This window comes from Pelmatolapia mariae, linkage group LG16_19 (genome assembly GCF_036321145.2).
Source record: "Pelmatolapia mariae isolate MD_Pm_ZW linkage group LG16_19, Pm_UMD_F_2, whole genome shotgun sequence".
NCBI classification, from domain to species: Eukaryota; Metazoa; Chordata; class Actinopteri; order Cichliformes; family Cichlidae; genus Pelmatolapia; species Pelmatolapia mariae.
The window spans coordinates 63,250,650-63,276,389 of record NC_086241.1 but is presented as its reverse complement, the minus strand read 5'-3'; the positions used below and the strand labels follow the sequence as shown (position 1 = coordinate 63,276,389).

The 25,740-nt window shown below is 37.1% G+C and overlaps 1 protein-coding gene across 1 annotated transcript in view; it reads right to left on the bottom strand.

Moving 5' to 3' along the window:
- Window positions 1-25,740, bottom strand: part of alk (ALK receptor tyrosine kinase) — a 420,903-nt gene that overhangs the window by 204,582 nt on the left and 190,581 nt on the right. The window contains exon 3 of the mRNA XM_063497355.1: window positions 15,614-15,778. Coding sequence (XP_063353425.1) covers window positions 15,614-15,778 — 165 coding nt within the window. The remainder of the gene's footprint in view (window positions 1-15,613; window positions 15,779-25,740) is intronic.

Genomic DNA, 25,740 nt, shown 5'->3' with positions numbered 1-25,740 from the left:
AATTAATGCAGTTAAGTTTCCAGAGATTTTTTTTTCAGCTTTTTTCCCTGTTAGTCATGTGATAACCATCAGTAAAACCAGTTAGCCTGACAGTGAGTTGTTTCATTTTTATTGCAGTGGACAAAAAAAACTGGAGTCGGTGGTTTGGGAGAAAGTGAAAGACATAGTGGCCATATTTGTATTTATTGATGATGAATAACTGAGAATTGATTCCGAATTCAATCATCGATTAGCTAAAGATTCCTGACAGCTAATAAAAAAATAATAGTTTTTGAAATGTGTAATATATGATTTCCTCCCCTTCCTGGAAAGATGTGTGCAGCCTACAAACTGACTGTAAAGCACCCTAAAACTCAACATTTAATAAATGGAGACTAAAATAACTTCAAGTCCATAAGTGGACAGTCCAGTTTCCTTATTTTAGTTTCATTTTTAAGAGTTTAGTATGAAATGAATAAAACTCTCTCCACTCTTCTACCTAGATGTGGTTTATCTAATACAAGTTTTTTAAAAAATATATAGAGTTAGAAGGATTGCAGCGTGATGACTGAGTGACTTATGTTATCTCTATATCAGACCCTTGTGAGTAGTGAGTGTCAGCCTAGTTTGAATGTAATTATTTGTTTAAAGGGTTGCATTTAGTGTCAGCACTCTATAAGGAAGTGTTTAAAATCCCCTTTTTAAAGCTAAAGAGGAAAGCAAAGGATTACATATCCACAGATGAATGCTTTAACCCTGAAGTGCAGCAAAAGACAAAAAAGCATTTCCATGAGCCTGGGCTCAATTACAGCCACAGGCAATGGAGCCTTGCTGTCTTCCATACAGTAGAATAAGCGGTCAAAGTACAGAAAATTATAATGGAATGTGAAACTTGCACAGCACAGAGGCTGCAAGGGAGACCATTCTGAGAGTGGACAAGTGTTAGAGCTGTAGTTCCCTTCAAAATGTAACCTTCCACTAGTGCTGAAATGCCAGTGGCATCTTTCTTACAGGGGTGCCTGTAATCATTGAACAGAGGGGTGCAGGTCAGTGTGATTAGCAGCACACATTTACAGTCAGTACAGTGTACAGAGTACCACTGTGCTCCAGTTGGGAACCTTGGTTTGAGGTATAGATTATTAGAGCACTGCAGTAAAACAGACTCACTTTACAATATAGTGCAGTGGCCTAATATTCGATCGTTCATTTGAAGCCTTAAATATTTGCTGCTATCAAATACAACCAAATTTCAGGAGTCCCACCCAAAACAAAGGTATTCAAAATAGTACCTTTAACCCTGCTCCAGATATTCTATATCCAAGTATTGTACTACATATTTATGTTACTATACAACCATCAATTGCTGGATTCGTTTATCATCTATTAATTTTGAGGCACTTGAGTCATACCATCTTGTACAGCTTTTACTTGGTTGTAAGAGGAATTATGTTTTACTTTTACTGCACTGTCATAGCCATGACCTAAAGCACTTTTTTTATTTCACAGTTTAATACATTCTATTTCCCTGCATTTTAAGCATTGAACTACAGTGATTGTGTGGTTCAACCTACACCTCAATACTGCGCCTGAGTACCTCCTGTATATAGACAGAGGGAGCTCAAGGTGCTCCTGTTGCTGTGTTAACACTAAGCCTTTTGTATAGATGTGGGGTATGATTAAATTAGAATCTTCTTTCTCCACCTCTCTAACGTGTTTGTCTAGCTTGTGAAGCATCAGAAACATGGCCTTGTTCGAAAATCTCAAGAGAGGGAAAGGCACTCAGTCATGAGGTGGCAAGCTCATTTATGATGTATCGAACAACAGTGTCCTTAGACCATTTTACTGTCACTACAGACTGGCAGAGAACAGGGTCTTCTTTTTCAAATTTGAGTATATTTCAGAGTTTCATATTTCAGAATAACGTATCAACTATGGATCTTAAAATACCCAGTTTCTGTTTGACCAATCTCCCCTTACAGCCTTTAGATCCTTAGAAGTTTAGTTCTGAGCACTTGTATGTGTGTATCTGCAATTTCACGACTGACCTCAAACTTGGGCAACATCTGTGTAAAACTCCCCAGACACTAATGTCAAAGATCATCACTGGTGATAAGAACAGTGGAAAAGGCCACAGCGCCCAAGCCCTAAGGCATGCATCAGGTCAGGACTGTGGCCAGTAGCAAGCTCATCCTTTTTTGACATTCATAGGACTGCGCACAGTAAATACTATCAACTCCGGTTCCACTGGAATGTCCCGAGGCATCATAGGAGGAACACTTGGCGCAAAGGATATTAACTATGGCTTGTACCAGATTTGCATTGTGTGTCTTTTTCACAGGACACCGAAAAGGCAGTAGACACCAATATAACCGTTGCTTACCACTGCATGTCCTACTTGCTAGATTTGGCTCCCTGCAACCTGCATCACTTTGCCTTTAAGCAGCAGAACAAGACTTGCAGATCCAAAAGTAGCAAGAGAGACGAGAGAGGCTTTTCAAGGCAAAGTGTGAACACCTTCTATCTTCTATATAATCAACATTAACTGAAAATACACCACGGTCAAATAAACAAGAAGACAAAACTATTATTACAACAACAATACTCCTTTAAAGAATGCGGCATGTGCTTTGATTCATTGGTTGAGTGTGTAAATTAACAAGGTTTTACTGCAGGTGGGATTATTATAACTTCTAAGAGACTGATCAATGAACACAGAAAAACTAGAGAACTTATCAAGCTCGAATTCAGTATACTTTAGAAATAGTGATCCTCGGAGCTTGTGACTGCAGAGAATGGCCCCTTTAACACAAACAATGCGTCATAGTTTGCTTTGATTCAGGTGTTTAATACATAATCTGCAGAGGAGCTCAGAGGCTGGAAAAGCTGCCTCTAAGCAGCATTTGACTTTTTCTAGCGAAGTTGATGACAGTAAATAACAAACCAGTGAAGTATAACAAATGAGATGCGTTTCTGTACGCATACACAAACAAAGGCGCATGCACACAAACTCGTGATTTTAATTAATTCAACCATGACAAAGTAATTCGACAGAGAAGGGAAGCACAGTTTTAATGCATTTTTAAAGTCAAGAGTTGTTCTTTTGTCTGTTAACTAATTTTAATCCTCTCTTTGCTTAGGCTAACACAAACAAGTAAAAAAAAAAATACATTATAACGGTAACTCTGATTCACACAAATATAATACCTTTTAAAAACAAGCAAGAAATACTAACTGAAGAATCAAATAAAGAAACTAGTCATTGTACACTAGGAAATTAAAATCATTATGAGTTGCAGTTCATAGTCAGTGGAGCCAGAAAGGGCCATATTTAGCTGAGTGGGTTGAGTGCTAAGTAGTTACAAATTGAATAGCATACAAACAAAATGCTGCTGTGCAATTTTACTTATCTAAACTGGAGCACAGTGCAACTGACCACACAGCAACCATTTGTCAGATAATTCCTGAAAACAAAAATCCTCCAAAAGATAAAAACATAACCAACAAGTCCATGTTTGTGACCCCAATTAGATGAGATAAGACATTAGGTCTTAATCTCAGAGGCAGCTGCTTCAACCTGTTTTGCCAACCACCTGTTAGTCACAAGAATCCTAATTATAAAAATTATAAGTTAGTATAAAAGACCATCCAACTGCAGTTGTTATGAGGGTGGTTATTTCTCAAAGAAACCTGGCTGTAACCGTGCCTATTTTGATCTTTTAACAAGGGTTTGTATGGGTGTTAGTTTTGCTTTCGGAGCCTCAAGTGGCCATTCACTGAACTGCAGTCTTTACACTTCTGCAACGGCTTCATTTTCAGTACTGCGCTGACACTGGTTTGTAGTTTCTTTAGACGATATCATGATAGTTTTAGAATGACAAAAAAGGATCTCTGATAGTTTCTGCTTTCGCAGCCTTAGGTGGCCTGAGGTGCTTCTTCATGTGCAGAGGTGTTGCTATCAAAAACCACCAATATCCAAGACAATTATCAGAGCTAAACATATAACAAACTGTGAAAAATATCATATTACTCTGACGATAAGCCACACTTCATTTTGATGCTCTTCAGGGTTTAATAAGAAGAAAAACCTTAGCACAGCCTTACAGGACCATGGCAAAAGACTAAATCTTGTTAATGACAAAAACGTTTGAAATGTTAAAACTGGAGCCCTTTAAACAACAGATTATTTTTTCAATTTTTTATTAAAATAACTACTTTCTGCCCGGCTGGTGTCACAAAGGCATTCGTTATGCTGAAACTGATAGTATAATGTTTAATTATTCCATCTATGGGTCACTTCACCAGCACATTTATTTCTTCGCTTCTGGACTGATTCTTATATGTGATAGACTCTCAACAGTAGTCAAAATCATTTTCCTTCATTTTTCCAGTCTTTGCATTTAATCTTACCTTCTTTACAAGCTTGATCACTTATGAAATCTGCTCTTATTTTTGAAACATTTGTCTGTGGGGCTGTTATCTCTCTTCCCCTGCATTCCTTATCAGTGGTGTTAATACACTGTTTTCTGCACCGCGAAGGGAAAGAGAAAAGTCAGTGAATTCAAACAGTTTCAAATCACACTGCCGTGCTGCCTAAAAACAGACCATAATTTATCGGCACATTCAGTATGTGAAAAAAAAAACAAACCTTTGGACCGGATTGTAATATCATGAAACGATGACATCCAAACAAGGCAGCATCTTTTCTTCTTTTCCCGTTTTTCTATATACAGTTAGTGACACACAAGTAGAGATTTTCACTCTAGTTTATAAATCTGGATTTTTTTTAAAGCTTTATTATGATTTTTAGAGTAAGATGAGTGCAACATTTTGCTGTTGAAGATAGTAAACCAGGGATGAATAAGCTAGGCCAAGGGGTAACATTTGTCACTGAGCTTATGTGTCTTAATATTTGCTTCGAAATGAGAAGGGAAAATGTGTGAAAAGCACGAGACCTGCAAGCAAGTTTGGAAACGTAGAAAGGTCTCTGATGTGAGATGCTTCAAAGAAGCAGCAGGAGAACTAGAGCAAAGTTAGAACACTGTTCAGCGAGACACCTGTGAAGCCTTCGGGGAGTCACCATCAAGAAAGCTCAATTAATCAAAGGTAATACAGCTGCGGTGCAGGTGGAAGACTAAATTAATTCTGGCAATAACCCTACAGCCATCTAACACCCCAACATGATTTCACCACAGACCTCCAGGAAGTTTTCTCATCTGCTGCTCACACAGTTTACCTCAATAGTATAAACTGGCAAAGCTCTAGTGCACATTTTATGTAAGTCCAGGTAATTCAATGGATGAATGAGAGTCTGAGCCAGCTTACCCCGTGTTCAGGTCAGGATCAATAAGCAGACTGATTGAGTAAGCGCAGATATCTTGGCACTAGGCAGGATATGGGTATGGGATTGAGTATGGAAGACATCGGCCTTCAAGAAACCAATCAATCTGACTTTTAAGAATCGATGATCCACTCAATAGTAAATGAGGAGCATCTGCCAGTTAAAATAAGTCAGCCTAATATCATAGAACCTCTCTGACTTTATAGCAAATAAATAGAGGACTTAATGATTTAACGGGGCTCTGATTTTTACTTCTACTGCAAAAATGGGGGGTTCTCTAATGCTCATTAAACATGCTACCATTAATCACAGTGTTCTGAATGTTGTGGTATTAAAATAACTGCCGCCATGTACTGACTTAACGGTCAAAGCAACCATATTATCACAAGTTTATAATGCGTATCACAAGGGGCAGTAAAGATAGATTGGCTGGATAATTTTAGGCTTCTGGTCCCTTAAGGCATTTATAATAAGAATCACAGGGGACAGGCTCAGTTACAAAACAATATACCTATAAATACGTATACAACACAACACACGTCAGGATGTCAGCCACACAGCATAAGTATGGTAATTGGATAGTCCACGGACTGTATCCTAATTACATAAAAATGAATGCTGAGATAATGAGATTTTTTTTTGTCTTTGAAAGGTACGCTGTACTTGTAATTGCTTTCTTATGTTTTATTTGTCTTTTAACTGTAGTTCATTAAACGTGCAGGAGTGAAAGAATAGAGAATGGCAGCATCTTCTTAGCTTATGCAGGTAATTATTATCCAGGGAGATAGTTTGCCAGGAGTGCCAGCCTATGATTAAGTGAGGAGCTGATGAAGTCAACAGAAGTCAACAAAGAATGCATGAATGTTTCAACGTTTAAGGTTTCTTTTCCTTTTTCTGCCTTACAGTACTAACACATAATATGGCCTATTACTCTATGAATCGTTTTGCAAAAAATATCAGCTTCCCACAAGGCAGCCAAGCAATTTCAAAGCCATGAAGAGGTGATGAGGTAATTTTGATGTTATAGTGGGCCAAGGTAATTAACTTGGCCAGAGCAAGAATATTCTATTGAAACAACATGTCAAGTAAAAAAATTGGTGAGCTTAATCTAGCACCGATACACTCTGTTGACCTTGCTTTTATAGAGCAGGGCAGTTCATTATAGAAGCAGGGTCGAAGGTGGGTCATTTGCTGGCATATTGACAACGACTGGAACGATTGTTGGGTTGGACATATTTGACAGTAAAGATAGAAGGGAAACGGCATACTCAGTGAACCAGGACTTCAAGGTTAACACTTAAAAAGTGGTATTTCAATGCCTCTCTGGGCTTGATGACGCAGTAAATTCTAGGTCCATAAAAGCCCTCAAGGTGTACTCATTGATGAAAACAGAAACACAACCTTGTCTAATCTTTAGCAGCTCATTAGCAGTGAGTTATCAAATAGAAAAACATGGTGGTTAAAAATGAAGCAGGCAGAAAGGACTGGAGGGGCTGGGAGGAAGACCTTTCTCCAACTTAACAGAGTTCTCTAGCCAATCCTAAGGACTGTGACATCACGGCAAAGTAGAAAAACAAAATACAGACATATAATGACAACACAAACGAAACTTCTTTCAGCTGCTTCCATTTTCGCAGCAGATGGCTCCACATCTTTGATTTGGCAGATTCCCATTTTGCACTCACATACAGAGCCAGTATCTCACACTTATTGTATGTTTCATTGTGTTTACCCTCCTATATCCAAAAAAGCCTTCTACATTTCACACATTGCCTTTCTTGTTTTGCTCAGTTAGCCATCCAGCCTGTACTCCTGAGCACAATGAGTACTGAACAACTGAACCAACAGCACAGTCCTGCCTGTACCTCACAGTTGAGAGTGTTTTCACACTTGGTTCTTCATGCTATAATCGGCTCTCTCCAAGTTTAGACCAGCATGTCTATTATGTTTGGTATGTTTATACCAAACGATCCAGATTCAGTCATTAGGCAGTGAAAGCTACCTGTACAAAACCCAGGAAGTGTACTGCTGCTGAAGATAAAACATCCATTATTCAACATTCTACCATTTATCACACTTTAAAGTGGTTTTCTACTGTTCCAGTCACCTTAGAAAATTGTATTTAAATCTTAAAACATGCATCTGCTTTCGTGACAGGTGAGGTGTGAATACAGAGAAGAGTGTTGAGTGTCTTCATTATCTCATATCAAATACAAAAGAAGCATTAACATACATTAACTCACTCACTCTCTCTCTCTGTATATATACACACTGTCTGACTCTCCCTTTCACTTTATACATTTATAAATAAAAAAAAGGTAATCTGCTCCCTCTGACATTAGCCTGCTACAGTGTGCTTTGTGCTCTTTTTTGACTGCCTATTTATTCTCCATTTATTCATTAATGTTTATGTGCACAACATGAAGCATAGAGTCTAAAGAACAAAGCAAGCTGGGTTCATATATTTCATTTGATGTCACCAAGGTCCCTCTGGAAATGAGTAAGTGGCCTTGTATTACTTTTAACTTAAACTGTTTATTTCTATAGATGCTCTTGGCTCCCCAGGTGTTAGTTGCATTTTAAATAGCATGCCCTGATTTTGTGAGATTAGTGGGGGTTTGGAACTTGGAGAAAAAAAAAGCTCTCTTTAATGAAGTTTTTATTAAAATTAATGAATACCATTCCAAAACTAAACTAGATGTTGAAAGATAAAGAGCCATAGAAAGGGAAAAATGTAGTTTCCTTTCTATGCTCTTGCAAAAATGCCATTTTCCTTAAGTATTTAAAGTTGTTATAGTTACTACCTCAGGTTTGAAATGCAACAATAAACCGTCCAACAGTTTGAGGTGTGTATATTCCTTGTCCAGATGAACTTAAGAGCCAAGAGATTGCCATTATGTCACGAATCAGAGCACAGGTCAAGATCATTTCCATGGTACTACACAAAACCCAAACACATCCTTTCTGCACTTCTTTGACTTTCAGAAGGCAGGATGTGTCTTTTCATACATGCATTAAAGGAGGGTTTATTAAGAACAGAAGGTCATGGGTCAGAAATGTCAGTGTCTAACAAACAGTATTCCCACTACTGATTTAATCTGCAACCTATGTGAGCTAAGTTTCCTGGTCACGCAAACTTTTACTGGCAAGAAAACCGTTAAATTCTTAACACCGAGCCATTTTTTCATGTGCCCTGGTTTTGCTATACTTAACAGGTCAAGCTGCAGATGGAGGGGCCAAACCCAAAGCACAGTCTTGCTTCAAATGCCAGGGCTATTACATTTCAGCTACAAAATGGATAAGTAGAACAAATTGCCTCTCATCCAAAGTAATGGTTCATAATTATTTGCTCAGAAAAGAAGGGTTCTGGGTGCAGAAAAAAGGCATTGGGTGGCTTTCCTATGTGCCCGGCAAGTGGACCATTGATGTGTATAGATGCAATCTCACTGGGTAGAGGTGAAAGCAACTGTGCAATAACAAGTTTTTTTCTGGCTCAATTTAAATCAAACTTTGAGAAAGTTTATATGGAGTTTCTAATAAAAAAGATCACACACACCATTCTTTACTATTTCTTATCTGGTAGACTGTGCAAGGAGCAGAGTCAACCCAGAGCTTTCGGTCTTTATGAAGAGGCTCAGGAAGGTATTCCCAGTAGGCCTCACTGAGTCATTGCAAAAAGCACTTTAAAGTTTGCGGTCAGTTATGTTCAGATGTCCTCAAGCTGCTGTCTTTCCTTTGCCACATTGGTTACAGACATATAGCAACTAAGCTAAAAGAGACTGTTGCTAAAATGTGAATAAGGACTCAATTGCAAGCCAGCCATTGGGTTAGCCAGGATCACCAAAACAAAACTTCAACTAGGCAGCAATACAGAAGGATTTCAATCTTATTGTAAAAAGAAAAGGTATATTGCTACTTATGTTCCCCCTTCTCATGTCTATGGAGTTGCCTTGTGGTATCAGCCCATATGGAAAAGAAACAGAAAAAACTTATAAAAGACTTGCATAAGATTTGGCTTACTTCATATAGTGAATCATATAAGACTTATACGATTTACTTATGAAAATGGCCACTTTCTCATTACTTTCATATATTGTTTTAGTAAGTATCCAAAACATACAAGTTTCATTTATATAATTTTTCAGGGGATCTTATATCTGTTTTCAGTCTTGTATGCTTTTCATACAAGTTTCACACAGTATTATTGTGAGGTCTTTACCTTATAATATAAAGCACATTAAGGCCACTGATTTAATTTGGTGCTATACAAATATAACTGAATTGAATTTCACATTCTTTTGATAGCTTTCATTGTAGACCTCTTTAGCCATTAAAATTTAAAAACTTATAGGTAAGCTTTGAAAACATAAATGAAATGGATAAAACTTTACAGTCAGTTTTACCATTCAGACTTTTTGCACTGCAAATCACCAAAACTATTTCCAGTACTTCATTCATCCATTTCAATCTAATGTAATAAACAGACACAATTTCAAAGAAAATGAAATACAGAAAAACAATATTCTTGCACACAAGCTTCCTTAAAGATCCTACACCCACTGTGGAGGTTATTTCTGAGATGGGCGGAACTTCATTTTTTTGCTGTTTGCTACATTGTTACTTCTTCAGACCTCTGTTTGAATTATGAGCATGTTCTTCGTTTTTTCTGTTAGTTTTCAACCGAATGTTTTGATTTATTCTTTAGATTTCTTAAATCTTAGAAGTCTTAAATTGTGCAAAAGTCTTGAGCGACCCATAATTTCTCTATATTTTACATAAGAGGGGCCAGACTTTCACCTAGTTTTTATTCTAAGTGTTTTTCAGGCTTTATGAAGGTATTTCAAGTTGTTCTTTGGACATTGGCTGCTTTTTAAGTCATTTTCAGTCCCATCCTTGTACCTTAGAGGGGAATGTTTTTTCAAGCTCTGTTTTAATTTAAGTTAACCCGCCAGTATTAACTTGATAGATGTGGGCGGGTGTGTAACTTATCAGCTGTTTGGGCTTTAGAAATGTAAGACAGGACCAAGCAAACAGAAGCAAACTCGTGTTGTCTTCATCAATACTGGACATTAGAGGACTACCAAAGAATGCAGTCTATACTACTATGTGAACTTCATAAATGTAAGGGTTTCCTACTTGACATTCAGTTTTTGTTGCTTCTGTTGAAACCTTCAATTTGTTTCAAGGAAGAGAGTACATGCTCTCACAGTTACCCCAAGATAAAAAAAAGAAAAAAAGAAAAAAGACTGATATTCTGATGTTGGAGTTTTGAAGCTGAAAAGTGTTTCTCTGACTGAGTAGACCTAAATAAACTAAACAGGCATATTCTGGCTTGTCCATCCATTAAGTAAAATTACTTCTGCATATTTTTAAGTTATAGTTTGGAGATGTATTAACAACAGTTTTAGTAAAATACTCTTGACTACTTTTAAAAACAAGGTTTTAACAGCATTAAAGCATCAGATAAATCTTTTGTGATTAATTGTGTTAAAGGACAAAACACATCAATGGCATTCACTAAGAGAGTTTTCCAGACAGTTTGATATGGAGGGGTTGCTGCTTGAAGGCTCTTATTTCAAAATCATTAAGAGTTTCAGTGTAATGCAAATGAAGCACGGCAGCTGAACACCAAGCACTAAAATGAGAAAAGCAAAAACCCTAATTTGAACTTTGTAATAAAGTTGCTTGAGGGTGGTCAAAGGTGGTAGGAAATGTTCTTTTATTCCTCTATGGCACAGCTTTGATGATTACTAGAAACTATTGTGGACAGAGGTCAGTGTGGGTACGCTGACAGGTAAGACGCAACAAAGCCCCACTACTACTATTAACTGCTCACTACCAAGAATACATCACATACACCTGCCATTTTGGAGTTGCCAAGTCATCTAACCGTGAAAATTTTGCCCTTGTCAAAGTCAGGGAAAATAGGCAAGCTTAAGGGTATGACTGCTTCCAACACACTGACGTCAAAGCACGACACTTTCTGCCCACCTCTTGACAGCTGCCATTGTCAAATAATAATCAATGTTATTCACTTCACCTGTAGGTGGTTTTAGTGTTGTGGGTGATCAGTGTACACTGACAGCGTTTCCCTTTACCTTTATATAAGATTAGGACATTGGCTTCTCTAAGCCAGAGCCAAGCTCCCACTACATTTTTGCCCATTTATCCAAAATCTTATAATGCTCAGCCCAGCTAAGGAAATTCAGATGACTTCTAGAGTTGGCAAATGACAGACAGCCTCAGGGCCACTCTATTACAAACAAACAAATCAACTGCTCCAGCAAACAGCGTCCTACCAGATATTTCCTCCTGCCAGTCAGCTCACAGCTCCAACTCATGTTTCTCTATTCTGTGTGAGAGAGCGAGAAATCAATGTGTAATCATATTCACACTTTCTTTGGCAGGAGACATTGGGGGCAGACATGGAATTGAGACGACCCACTCTGAACAGAAAGGGGAGGCATTCAAATCATTTTTGTCTTCGTTTCGCCTCTTCTAAAAGGGTCTTGATTTAAAATCTGTATAGTGCGCTACAGAGGTGACTCATTTTCAATCAACCCAATTAGCGTCACAGAAGAAGCATTTGGTGGAGAGAATTTCGTATGGTTTGACTGAGTGGATGTAAATACCTGTGGCTTTACCTCTTTCCACAGTTGCTGCTGCATGTCAGGACTTGTTAACCATCCACTGTGCAAAAACACTTTCCTTTGCCTTCTCACAACAGAAAGAGCTAATGTGTCAAACCAATCCATGATTAGTGCAGATTTTTCTTGATCTGTATTTGAAGGATTGTCTTTTATCTCGACTGCCCTGCCAAGTGTACTATTGCCTCATAATGCTGTTATGTGGCCCACACTGACGCCTCAGGGGAGGAGCAGGGTGCACTGTGTTCTTGACTCACATCCCACTGATGGTGAGTAACATAATGATAATGACTATTTGCGCATTTAAGCCACGTTTTGTTTCACAAATTTACCAAAATGGAAAAAGGGGCCACTCTCCACCAAAGCCCAGCACAAACTACAATGCAAAGCAAGATTCAAACACCCTTCCATCATACTGGCCTCTCCACAGAACTGAGACACAGAGCTGTCAGTTTTTCATTTGTTTCAAGTCAAAAATATTTAGATCACCTCTCAAAAGCAGAAAAAGAAAGACGTGAACAAACCACAAGTTTTGGGCACTTGCCATTTACACATCGCCCACCAGAGTATTTCTATAACTAAAAACCAGACATGTTCCTGTCAGAGCAACACACCAGCAATGTTTTCCAATACTATCTTGTGAACAATTTTACCTTTAAACTGTCACCAGGATAAAAAAAAAAAAAAGTGCAGACAGATCTATGTATTCTGAACTGAATGTGTCAATAATTCTGTTTTTTGGGAGGTAAATTAAATGTATCTGCATTGTCAAAAAAACATAGAATTCTAGTTAGTTAGCCTCAAAGGCTAACTCATCAGTTAGCCTTTAAGGGTCAGTTTCACAGTGGTGTGGTGGTTAGCATCAATGCCTTACAGCAAGAAAATTCCCAACTGGACATCCTGGTCAGCTGTGGCCTTTAGTTGCACAGAGCGTATCCTGCACAGGGTTACCCTCTGGCTATTCAAGTATCCTTCCACATTCCAAATTGGAATTGGGTTAATTTGTCATTTTAAATTGACAGAAAGCATCATGTGAGTGTGAGTGGGCATCCGTTTCTCTGTGTTAGTAATGTTATGGACTGGCGACGTGCTCAGGGTGTACCCCACCTCTCACCCCATGACAGCTGGGATAGGCTCAAACCCCAACACTCCCCTCCTAAACCCTAAGTTGGATAAGTGCTTAAGAAAATAACGCATAGGCCAGGTTCAAAAATGTACTTTACATTGATATTGGAGCCAGTTTTAAATATGTAGGTATATATAAAATTAACTTGATAGTTTGACTAAACAAATGTGCAAGATGTAGGAAAGGCTCATTTCGTCCTCCATGCGGGCATTCCTGTAATGATGTGATGTAAAGTGAAGTCTGCAATCACAGTAGGAATGTTCTAGCAGTATTATCATTTTTTTTATTCTATTTTATTCTTTGCACAACAAACAACATTAATTATTTATCACTGTATACAGCACATTGGAATATACATAGAAAAGTATTATTAACCATATTTTCAGGGTTGCTGGCCTTGGCTGCTTATAACCTCAGTGTTTCCTCATCTCGTCTCTTAACAACTTAAAGCTAAATACTAGCATCACTGGATAAAAGGCTGTGCGTTTACAAGCTTCAAAGTTTAACATCTTACAGTGGATGAATGAGGTACTGTAGAAAACAGCTCTTGCAATTCCACAGATCATAGCCATTAAGTATTCATCCCTTATTTCCATCTCTTTTAAAAAGTGCCAGTGAAATATGTGGAGACAGCAGCTCACCCAGCTCAATTATTCACAATACGCCAACTGCATTGTGGCTAACTGAGGGGTTGAACATGATTATGCACATATATTTCCTTTGTACTCTGCATTGCCTTCCTTCAATCACTATCAGCTTTGTTTCCTGTTTTCTTTTGGTACATGCATGCACAACTTAGCTTTGGATGTTAAATGGGTCATGAAGACCGCTACAAAGATCTGATGTCCCATTAATTATACTGAGGCGTATCATATACGTTTTTAATTTAATCCCACTGGTGTTAGGGATCCAGCATCTTTAAAGTTAACTTAAAAAAAATCATTCCAGGAAGGATGAAAACCATGTTTTGGTGATATGTTTTAAAATCTAGGCCTATTAAAAATCTATCAAAGAAAATCCTGGTTGGTGAACGTTAACAGGGCTTCACCTGCTGTATTGCAAGTATCAAAAATAAACAGTAAATTAGTATCACAGTGACAGCACACATTTTGTACTGAAAAACTGGAATTCCTAAATTCTGTGTGTAAATTTAGTTTTGATTCCTTCTTTCTTTTAAAGTACTTTTAGTTTGTATGTTGGTCAAATATTTATTTCAAAGCTGAGTAAATAAATATTTTAGAAAAGATTATTTAACCTAAAAATCACAGTTTCTATATTCTATATTTCTATATTTTATCTGGAAATAAGTTTGTAATTCTAAAAATATGAAATCAAAAATCCAATTACTGAAATTACCATCATTTTTTACATGCGTTATTAATGTGAATAAAAATGATGTGACCATCATCTCACAACATCACTATCCCATTAAAAGCATTGAATGTTTTCAAACACTCGAAAAGCAAAATTCTAAACCCTGTTTATATGCATTCAGTAATGAATGATATATGAATATATAATTTTTGTAATGCAAAGTAATAAAAATAGTAGAGTAATATGTACGTTAATAAACTATATCCTACTCTCATTTGACAAACTTTGTTTAAATGTCTTCTGATTAGTTGAGTAAGGTGAAAAGGATTTGCAGAGCCGGTTGCTGGTTTTTACAGTATTAGTAATTAATTAATTAATTAGTATTGCTCCATTAATCTGTGCAAAAAACTGTAACTCAGGCATTCATCTGGATAAATATGCATCAAACCACTGACAGTATTAATGATTATTTGGCAAATGATACACAGTAATTAGTCCTGGTTTACCAGTAACAGATATCAAAGAACCCAGTGTTATTTTTATTCACCGTCATTGTCTCGTTTCTACTATACCAACTCTAGCTTTAACCAACACATGCGCTCATGCACCCTCTGCCTTCATTTACAGCTTAAGCTAGATGTACAAGACAGACATCAATCATTTCTATAGTCCACTCACTCTTACTGCTTCCTTTTATGAGTCAATACATTTCACTTTTCCAATTTCATCCAACGGTCCACCCATCTGGTCTCAGACTTGTAGCTCATCATAGAAAAAAAAACATTTAAGGAAATAAATAGACGCTTCTGCCTCCCTCCATTTCACCATCACCTCAGGAGATAAGATGAAAGAAACTGTTTTCTCATCTTCCAAGGTATGAAAATGAATGATGCCGGAGGATGTGGAAGATTTGAAGGCAAGGGCCTACAAGATGTCGCTGAATACAGGCTCAGTGAAGTGTACTCTGCTTTTTACACCATTTATTTGTTGGGTTTAAAATATAAGATTCAAAGTGAGATTGTTTAGGCACCCGTTTAAAGGAAGATTCAGGTGAAAATCTAAGGATACATGTCATTCATTACAAACAAAACCTATAATTAAAGGTGGATAATTACATGTTGTTTATGATGTTAAACATGAGCCAAAAGTAGACAGCTAGATAAAGTTTGTTGAAAAATGAAATTCCCCTGCAACGGGGGAACGTGATACCTTCGTTCTTACCTTCCTCCCAACCCTGGGGACTTCCTGCCTTCTTAACACTTTTCTCATTTCTCTCGTCACGCAGGTCCCCTGCAGCCACAATACTCCACGTAAACTCTGGGATAGCCTCCAAGTGCTGGTCACATGCTTTGCTATGGCCAGAGCACTGGCGATCTGCTGAAATAAGAGACATTCACATTAACATATTGGCCCTAGTAACCTGTGTCATTGTTAATATCTACAAAATAGATATGAAAACATTCATGTTAATGGCAAATCTTGATGCCCGCTCTAATGTAATGTTATTAATCCAAACTCTCAAGGAAAGGAAACTGATGGACCCAGCAAAAATATTTGTACGAGTGCTCAAATAATGCCACAAAGAGTGGTTTGGAATATAAAACACATCAAAACACCTTGTTTAGTCCAATAAGCAAATGGAACATTTAATTACACAAACTGCCAGGGGAAAAAAACCCTTCAATGAAATAAACAGAATGTTCCTCGACTATATTTGTTCTTTTCTGATTTAAAATACAGTTCTTAAAACCACGGTGCTGCTGCTTTACAGTAACTCGTGCATAACCTCTAACCCTCACCCTTCTCCCTGTAAAACCATTTTTAAACCAGTTTTGTTAAGGTTTAATGTTTCTAGGTAAGATAGAGATTTTTTTGTAATAAATGATCAAATCTTTATTTATTTTTTTTAAACCAAAAAGTAACACCCTCAATGACAGCCTCTCTTTTGGTGTAAATCACCTTTGTCTGGCATAGAGTTGAGTGTAGTAGTACTTAAGATGCTATTGTTGTAATATCACAGAAGTCTTCTTAAAGAAATTACTCACATAGAATATTAAGGGTCAGCTCCTCTCCCACTTATCTTTCCTCTGTCTCTATTTGTCCTTCACTGCCTGTGGACAGACCACATGCGGGCTCATCCCCGTGGTTTCGAAAATCATTTTTTCAGAGGACTTGGTCACATTCAGATGACTTTTCATACACAGTACTGGGAGATGGGAGGTAAAGTGTTGCATAACCGTTTTTGATGTCGGGTTTTTTTTTATTATTATTCCTACACGTTTCTACCATATTTGCTTTAAAAAAAAATAACACAAAAACATAAGAGTGGAAGATTGAGTCAGTCAGTACATGAAATTCATAAATTTTTATAACAATCACATCAATCCTCAGAATATCTTGTGCTTGTTTAAGACATCTAGAGCTTTTTACCAAAACACAAATAGAAAGAGAAGAGAAAAACTATGGTGCAGAGAATTGCAAAAAAACCTAAACAAAAAAAACACCTCAGGTAGCTGACAAGGTGTGCTAAGAAAATGGCTTCATTTAGGGAGCTTGTGGGCGATGAGAAGGACAGTGGCTGTAATGGATTTTTGGAGCTAACCCACTTATTTGGTGAGGTTCTACCATTTTGGGGAGGTCTGGAAAAGGTCAATCCTGTTAGAACCTGGAGCATAATGAGATGTCATGTTTCTGGTGCTGTTTGTTTTGGCTCTACAAGAAGCCTTAAGGAGAGCCTATTGCTTGTTGACAACACAAAAAACATACCGTTTCCTTATCTGGAGAGCAGACGTAGAGGAAGATATATGAAACTTCAGAAAGGGATGTCCATGCCTGCTGTAACATATACTCACTTGTTCTTCTTGACATCAGGTAATATTTCATAATGCATTTATCTCAATTTCATAGCATACATCTGCATCTCTTTAAAAATTATTTCTGCACAAGTGCAAACCTGGTGTCATCTTCATTTCCATAACAATGAGAAAAAGGCAAAAAAATAAATGAGGAGTGAGCAGAGAGCAGGGGCTCTGTCATGTGTAGTGAACTATCTAAATTAACTGACTAAATGACAAAATACGTTTGTTAACGGTGTAGTTTTAGTGCCAGAGTCCTACAGCAGGTTAGAGCATTTGTGGTTTAAGTTAAAAATATTAGTTTCAGCCTTTAAATGTAATTTTGGTAATAAAAAAAAACTTTAAAATTGAATACAACCTTTCACTACAAAGTGGCAGCACTTCACCAGAAAGTTTTTGTGAAGTCTCCACTTGCTTCTGACATTAAAAATCAAGTTAAAACCATATTCTGTGCTCTTCTGTCAAAATAGTAGGTTGGCTAAGTTGTTTACAACATGAATTCTGCACAAATGTTCACGTAACACCAGCTCGAGTTACCTTGGAATGTCTCATGTCACTGAGTGCAGACTGTATGCTACCATTGACTCGCTACAGTTCGTGACTGAAAGCGGCATTATGCAATTTGGCTTTATTTCAGCTTCATTAGAAAGTACTCTGTAACAATGTACATAGATTTATTTGATATGGATACAGAGCTGTTGTCTTAGAATGTTTTAGTCATTTTCTATTAAGGGGAGCTTTAAAAAAAAGTCAAGAAAGGAGCAAAGAGTTCATGGTCAATTTCTAACAAATATATATTTTTAATTGGTCATCAGCTTTGCCTGTCAGGGGTGAAATATGCATAAATCCCTACACTCATTTTCTTTCTTTTTTACACTAAAAGGCACGTAATCTTTGACACTCAATCCAGCAGTCAAGTGATTACTTATACCCTAAAATCTGAAACAGTATGGAACTCACATGCATCAAATGGACTAGTTCTTCTACGACACTTTTCTATTCTACTTGAGGACTCAAAGCGCTTTATACTACAAGCCTCATTCACACATGCACTTATTTCTATGCCTAAGTGCTTTCTATCTAACAGCCACACTCTGAAGAACACATCAAGAGCAACTCGAAGTTCTGTATCTTGCCCAAGGGTACTTTGGCATGCAAACAGGAGCAGCCAGGGATTGAACCAAGATGCCCTATAGGAGGTCATCTACTGTGTCAACAACATCAACATGACAAACAATATTCCCTAAACAAGCAAAATGACAAGTAGTATGATAGCTAGTTCATTCAAAACCCAAGAATTATGAATCCTGCTCTAAATTATAAGTTGGTATAAATAGGAAGCTATGGAGGCCCGTTTCATGCTGTACTTCTGTATCACCTGCACTCCACAATAAAGGAAAAATGATAAAATCTGGAACACTTAGTCCACTATAAAATAAAGTGACACTGGAGAACACTAGTAACACTTTACAATTTAGAGGTCTGGAGCCAATCCAAGACTTGTATTTTTTATCCACTTCTATCAGTAAAAACCTGCACAAAATAATAATAAAATAAAATAGAAAAAAACTAAATAAAAATTAAAATATTTGACTTGTTAAAGAAAAAATGCAATCGAATACAAATGATACAATCCCTTTTAACTTCTATATTTTTGTAACATTGTCATGATTGTAATTTTATATTTTGCTTTGGGCTATTTTTTTCTATTTGAAAACTGACTGAATTGAGCATGATGATGTCATGCTGAGGTCACTTCAGTGGCTGTAACTACAAGGTTGTTCAGAGATGCAGTTACACGGCCACAATGAAGACAGGCACAAGTGAAAATACTTACTTTTTCCAAAGTTGTTGTACTTTTTGTAGCCTTACTGTGCTGATGTGTTTGAAACGTTACCATTTTATGCCTGTCTCTCAGATATAAGGTATTTTACATATTGATTTTAGAGCAACAACATTTAGTTTTTCTATTTAAACATTTTTGTTCAGCTCATAAAACTTAGATTCCACCTCTTTCACGTCAAAACCTTGGTGTTAACATCACTGCTACTTTCTGGCCAAGCCTAACAGTCTGCGTCACATGGATCAACTGTATCTTTTAGTTATACATACACAAATACAATGATGAAACTAAAGCACTTCTAAAGTTTCTGCATCTGCAGTAGGTAGGTTGGTGGTGGCCTTTTCTTTAATGAAAACCCAACAAGCATACTCAGTCTTTGTAAGCCAGCCAGTCATGCTCAGTGGAGAGCATTTTAAAACTGCTGACAATCCATATACCTGGAAACAATGCTGAATAGCTCTTCCGAGCTTCTCTGTAAACACATTTTTATTTGGTTTTATACAGCGTTATATGCACTGTGATGTGAAATGCTGACTGTATGTATGACTCTGGATGTAAAGGGAAGGTTAAAAAAATCCAAATGGCAGAAAAAATACCTCAACAACAGAGTGAAACTACACAATAAAAAAGTCAAAATGCTCGACACAGTACAGAAACTGTTGATGGTGGCTGCAGTACTCAACACACAACTTTTAACAACACTGATGTTTTTTCTGTGGTCAAGATCATAAATACCTTATCAACAAAAATAAATTTCAATGACATCTGTTTTTTTTCCCGTAACCATGACACAACAATAAAGCAGAATTATTTCTGGTGCCATTCTATCAATTACTTGTACAAATAATCAACAATGATTAAAATGACTGATCTGCTAATTTTCTTCCACAGTCATGTGAAAAAGACTTTCCACAGGACTCTATACAGCCCTGTGAAACATGAAGTACATCTCATGTTTAAGCAGCTTATAGAAGCAGTAATAACTTGCAGTAATCATTTTTCTGAGACTCGTACATTGTTCTAGAGGAATTGTGTCCACTTCTGTTCGCTGAGGTTTGCTGGCATTCATTTATGCACAGCTCTCGAAAGGTCCTGCCACAGCATATTGTTCGGGTTAAGGTCTGTAGTTTGACTGGATAATTGCAACACTTTGATTTTTTTTCTCTTCTTTTCTATCCATTCTGTTGTAGATTTGCTGCTGTGTTTGGGATCATTGTCCTGTCGCAAGACCCAATTTCAGCCAAGCTATAGCTGTCAGACAAATGGCCTCACATTTGATTCTCAAACCCTTTGGTATATAGAGGAGCTCATATTCAACTCAATAACCGCAAAGTTCCCAGGTCTCGTTCCTGAAAATAAATAAATAAAAATGATTTCCTTGACCACCACATTTGACTTTTAGTATGACATATTTCTGATGATATGCTGTGATTATTAATGTATCATTGCAAACTATCTCCCTTTAGGTTTCGTCTTGTCCAAAGGGCAATGTTCCTGAATTCCTTTAGACAACTCTGTAAACCTTGCTGCCTTGTTGTTCAATGCTACCTGAAACCTGAGCCAAGGTTTTCTGCATTGCACAGCCAACCTCTGACCTTGGATCGAATGTTCTGGGACATATGTTCCTGAGAAGACTGTGACATTGTGTTATTACACCCTTGAATGCTCTAGACCAGCAAACAGCTAAAAATTTCTGCTAGTCAAATGTGCCTGGCTACTACTTATCTGAATTCCTATTGATCAGTAATGGTGTGCTTTTTTCCATTAGGGTTCATAGAGTCCTGTGAAAGCTCTCTTTTCACATGAATGTTTATACTGTAAGATCTAAATGTTATGTGTATGCAGTGAATTTGTTGTAACTGCCTGAGGCATTTTCTGTGTTTCTCCATATGCTCCGGTTTCTTGCCACAGTCCAAAGATAGGCACGTTAGGTTAAATCCTGAATTGAAATAGGCTGTAGGTGTGAAAGTGAATAGTTGCCTTCAGTGGTCATGATTCACCTTGAATGACCCACCCTTTGTGACCCTGGATAGTGGGTTAAGCTAGTAGGTGGATGAATGCATAGATGGCTGGATCATTTACTTTGTGGACATCACTTTAATACAAAAAATGAATGTGGCACTCCGTGGCACACTTGAATAGCAAAGGCATGCCTCTACATGGACCTAATGCTGTTTATGTAATTTACAATGGGAAAACTGACTAGGCTAGCCTCTTTTCATGTTTGCTGACTAGATATCATCTCCAGCTATGAGCTATAAAGCTATAAAGCACAACTAAATAGTGTGTGAACTGTGCTTCTTTCAGCCACCTGTCTGAAGATAGCAGGATGAAAAACTCAAACAGCAGCAACAAATGCGCAAAAAGATATTAGCTATGAGAAAATGTTCTATGTTAAATTGTGGTGGCTTTGAAATTCTCTTAATATTCCTCCTCTTGGACAAGTCGACCTAGGTGTGACAGTGTTATTATTTCTATTTAAACAAGAAGAAAAATGTTGGGAAACCACTTTTATAACTGAGATATCCGAGAAAACAACACCTCCCTTATTAAATGTAGTTATAGAAGAAATAAAAAGTTTCCAGGATACATTGTTTTATGAGATATGATGCAGATATGAGAAAATGTTACCAAAGTGGAATGATTTTGGACCTTGATAATGAAAACCATACAGAATGAAGAGGTTGGTGCCAATATTCACATTTTGTTCAATATCCAATGCGAGTCTACTTGTATATCTCTTCATATCTCACTCTTTACATGTTAATCTACAATCCTGACACTCAGAACACAATTGGAACAAGTTATAAAAGCCTTGAAATCTTAGACTGAGCACCTAAAAGGAGTTTTACCTAATGAACTGATATCATTTCATTAGGTAAGCTGAGGTGGCTGCATTAGGCTGGTCAATGCTGTCAATTAAAAGGGCAGTTGCCTGTAGAGAAATCGTGGCAGCAGTCCTTCCCAACCACTTAATGCCAGAAAGGGTAACTGCTCCCATACTTAAAATGTATAATTTGGCAAAAAAAAAACAAAAACCAAAACTTGATTTTTGTACCTCACTACCACTAGCGACCTTAAGGGCTGATGAGATGTGGAGAAACGGATAACTTCAAGGTTGTAGTGAAAACTAATTTCCTTTTCTTCAATAAATGTCTCAGTGCTAGAGTGGAGTGATGCAATGTGATCAGTAGCACCGGGCTTCACACTGATCAGCACAGTTGTTCTGACTCACATGGATCCAAACTTAAAATTCAGTGACTGGGCCATTCTCTAGAGTTTGACGAAATGATTATCAGAATATACAAATCTGCAAACGCCAGTGTGACGAAGGTGAGGTTCAGAAAGTACAAGAGCAGCACATTACTTTCAGCATGTGACTGCTGCCACTGGGCCAAAAGAAGATGGGACATTTACACAGTGTAATCTTTTACCTTTATGTATATTTGGACCACTAGTTGCACACATCTAAGAGCACTGATAAAAGAAATAACAATACCGCAACTCTTAAAAAAAAACTAAACACATACTCATAGCTGCAAAGGCGGCTCCTCTTTTTCAAGAGTGACTAAAACACTCTCATAATAACTAGTTCAGAACATTTCAGGGCCTTTTGGAAATTATTCCAGGAAAACTGGCAGCATATGCAAAAGCCTTTTTTCCTAACTCTGTCCTGATTCTGGGGACAAACATTTGCAAAAACATTCATACTGAATAGAACACCAAGTCCACTTTTGGATTATGGATTATCTGAATGGCAAATAAGGGTAAATCATTTGAATTTTAAAAGTGAGCTTTCTTTTTAGCTGGTCCATAACTACATTCTATGACTCTCAAATACGAGTACTGTGGCAACAGACAGTAAATCGCAGTCTATTTATATAACAGTCAACCTTCTGTAAGTTCATGCTTCATGCAATATATTAAACATATCATCTGCTATGCAGTATGACTCAGTAATGCACAGAATTAAACCGATGGACACTTAATGATTGTGGGTATAACTGAAATGCAAACTTTTTTTAAAATTTGAATTTTTTTTAAAGTCCTCACTTGTTTTGGTTGAGCAGTCCCTTTAATTCTTATTTCAAGCTCATAAGGTGTAAGGAGTCAAAAGAAAATAGTGTATAAAAAATGTGTTTTTGTGTAATATTTTGAGTACAACCCAATCAATGTGGACACACACAACTTGAAGAACTCATATTGCCTATTTTTGTGAATTGAAATATAGGTCATAATACTATTAATAATGGTGTCTGTAGCTGTTTTATAAATACTGTTTATAAATACTGGATTGTACGTTGGAAATGTACTATGAAACTGCAGTATGTTCTGATGAAAAATATTGAAATATATGCAGGCTTACATAAAATATATATATATATATATATATATATATATATATATATATATACATACATAAATAAAACCTTTTCAGGAAAACATTTGCATATTTTGAACACTCAAAGTTTCAGAGCTGTCTGCTCATATTTTTTGACCATTGGATATCATACTAATATTCATGTATGCAGAAATGCGCTTGGCACATTGACAAGCCAAGCAACGTGTGCTGCCAATTGGGGATGAAAGATTTGATTCAACTGTGGTGAGCAAGATCTGGACCTGTCATCCAATTCCGCCCACCTCCTGCATGAGCAAAGTGATTAAGAACCAATGACTTGCCAAATCACCGTGGACGTGGCTTTAATGGTTCATTCATTCTTTGGTTTAACCAACCAACCCCCCCGTAACTTTTTGAAGTTATGGCAAAGGTTCATTTATCTTTTTATTATAAAACAAAAGCTATTTATAGAAAAGCTAAGCATCATTCACAAAACCCCTTCTCCCCCTTTCTCCCAGAAAAAGATATCGATGGTTACTTAGGAGCAGATTTGTGACGAAAAATCTTTGTGTTAAAAAGTTCATTTTAATACATGATTTGTCCCAGAGCACAGCATAATTGCTAGAAGTGTGGACTGAATTTGAATCAGGTGTTCAATATCAAACAGTAATATCTCAGAATTTATCTCAAGAATTTATATGCTTAATCAGTATTTCCATTTTGGGAAAAAAAAAAGAAAAAGGAAAATAACAGCTTCTCAGTCATGACTTCAAAGAGGCACAGGTTTTAAATAACTAAGGTGAGATGTACCTCTATTTCTGAAGATCACAGACACGTGGTAGAAGAGTGGATGCATCATAAAGGCTCGCTATCCTTCAAGTCTTCATGTGAAAATGATTTGGAACTGTGACCATGTCTTACTATTGAACCCTCCATTAATTGTGTGGATGCCCTCAAGGGCTTCCACACTATTGAGTTCCTGTTTCTCTTTATTCTTTATACTTTATTCTAGTTGCTTCCGTACGTTTTTTGGACTTTAACTACTCTCTCAGTTTTCAGCCGATTTTTACCATTCAAACTCTATACTGTTCTGCTCTTTCTGGAGATGGGTGCTATATCTTTTGGTGTTTATTACTATTATACTTTTTAAAATATTACACTTTTTTCCTTTAATTTGTCCCATTGAAATGAATGGAAAACTTCCACAATTCTGGTAAAACTTGCTTGTTTTTGAAACTTAACTACTTTGTCATACTTTCACCTAGAAACTCCATTCAAACTTTAAAATGTTCTCAGATTATTGGGCTATTCATGAATGATTCAGCTTTTTCAGATCTTCTACCGTTTTAATCTTATACCTCTTTAAGTTTTCATTTGCAAAAATGTGATTTTTCAGAAAATACATGCGTTGCTATGGTTGCTATGCAATTAAGTCAGAGTGAGTGCTGGTCCGTTCTGAATTTTCTCTTCATGTCTAAACAACTTCTTGCTACTCACTCAATTTCCACTCAACTCCCACAAATTATACATCAAAACGTAGGTATTTTTGCTGGCTTTCACAAAATGTCACTATCATTCTTGTGGGATTTACACATTTTTTGCAAATCTCCTCAGAGCAACACAAAGTCTGAAAACTCTCCATACAAAGTCAATGGAGAGTTTGTTCAAAATCAGCGCTGGATTTCTCTAATGAGAGGCATTTTCAAATCGTCATATCTCCTTAACAAAACAGAGTTTAGACATGAGGCTTGTGCCAATATATCTTCAGACATCCCTGATGCTCACAATTCAAGAATTATTTCCTCACCTATTACCGTTTGGCCATGAATTACACTTGTTTGAGCATAGGAAATTTGTCCCTCGCTCAGATTTCTTCAGATTTCAAACTGTGGAAATGAGGCACTTTTTTCTCTCGTCATATCTTTTTGATGGATTTCCACAGAGACCTGAAAATTCCCATGACTGTTCACCAAAGCCTGCTGTTTCTTACGGTGAAAGAATGATTTTGATGCTCCATATAGATTTAGAGTTACAAAACATTGTTTGAGGGCAAGTCAAGGCAGTTTTGCTTTGCCTCTGCTCAGTTACAGTGTATTACAAGTCATATATCTTTAATAATTTATATTTTATCTCTGATTTATGAAGACCTGCAGATTCCCCCATCTCTTCTGAACAAAACGGTGTCAGAATGAGCGTTCTAGCCCCTACAGTTAGGAAATTATGGCCATTTGTTCGAGGGGAATCCTGAATGTGAGAAATACACTGCAGAAAACTCATACCTCTCTCTGTGTCTGTG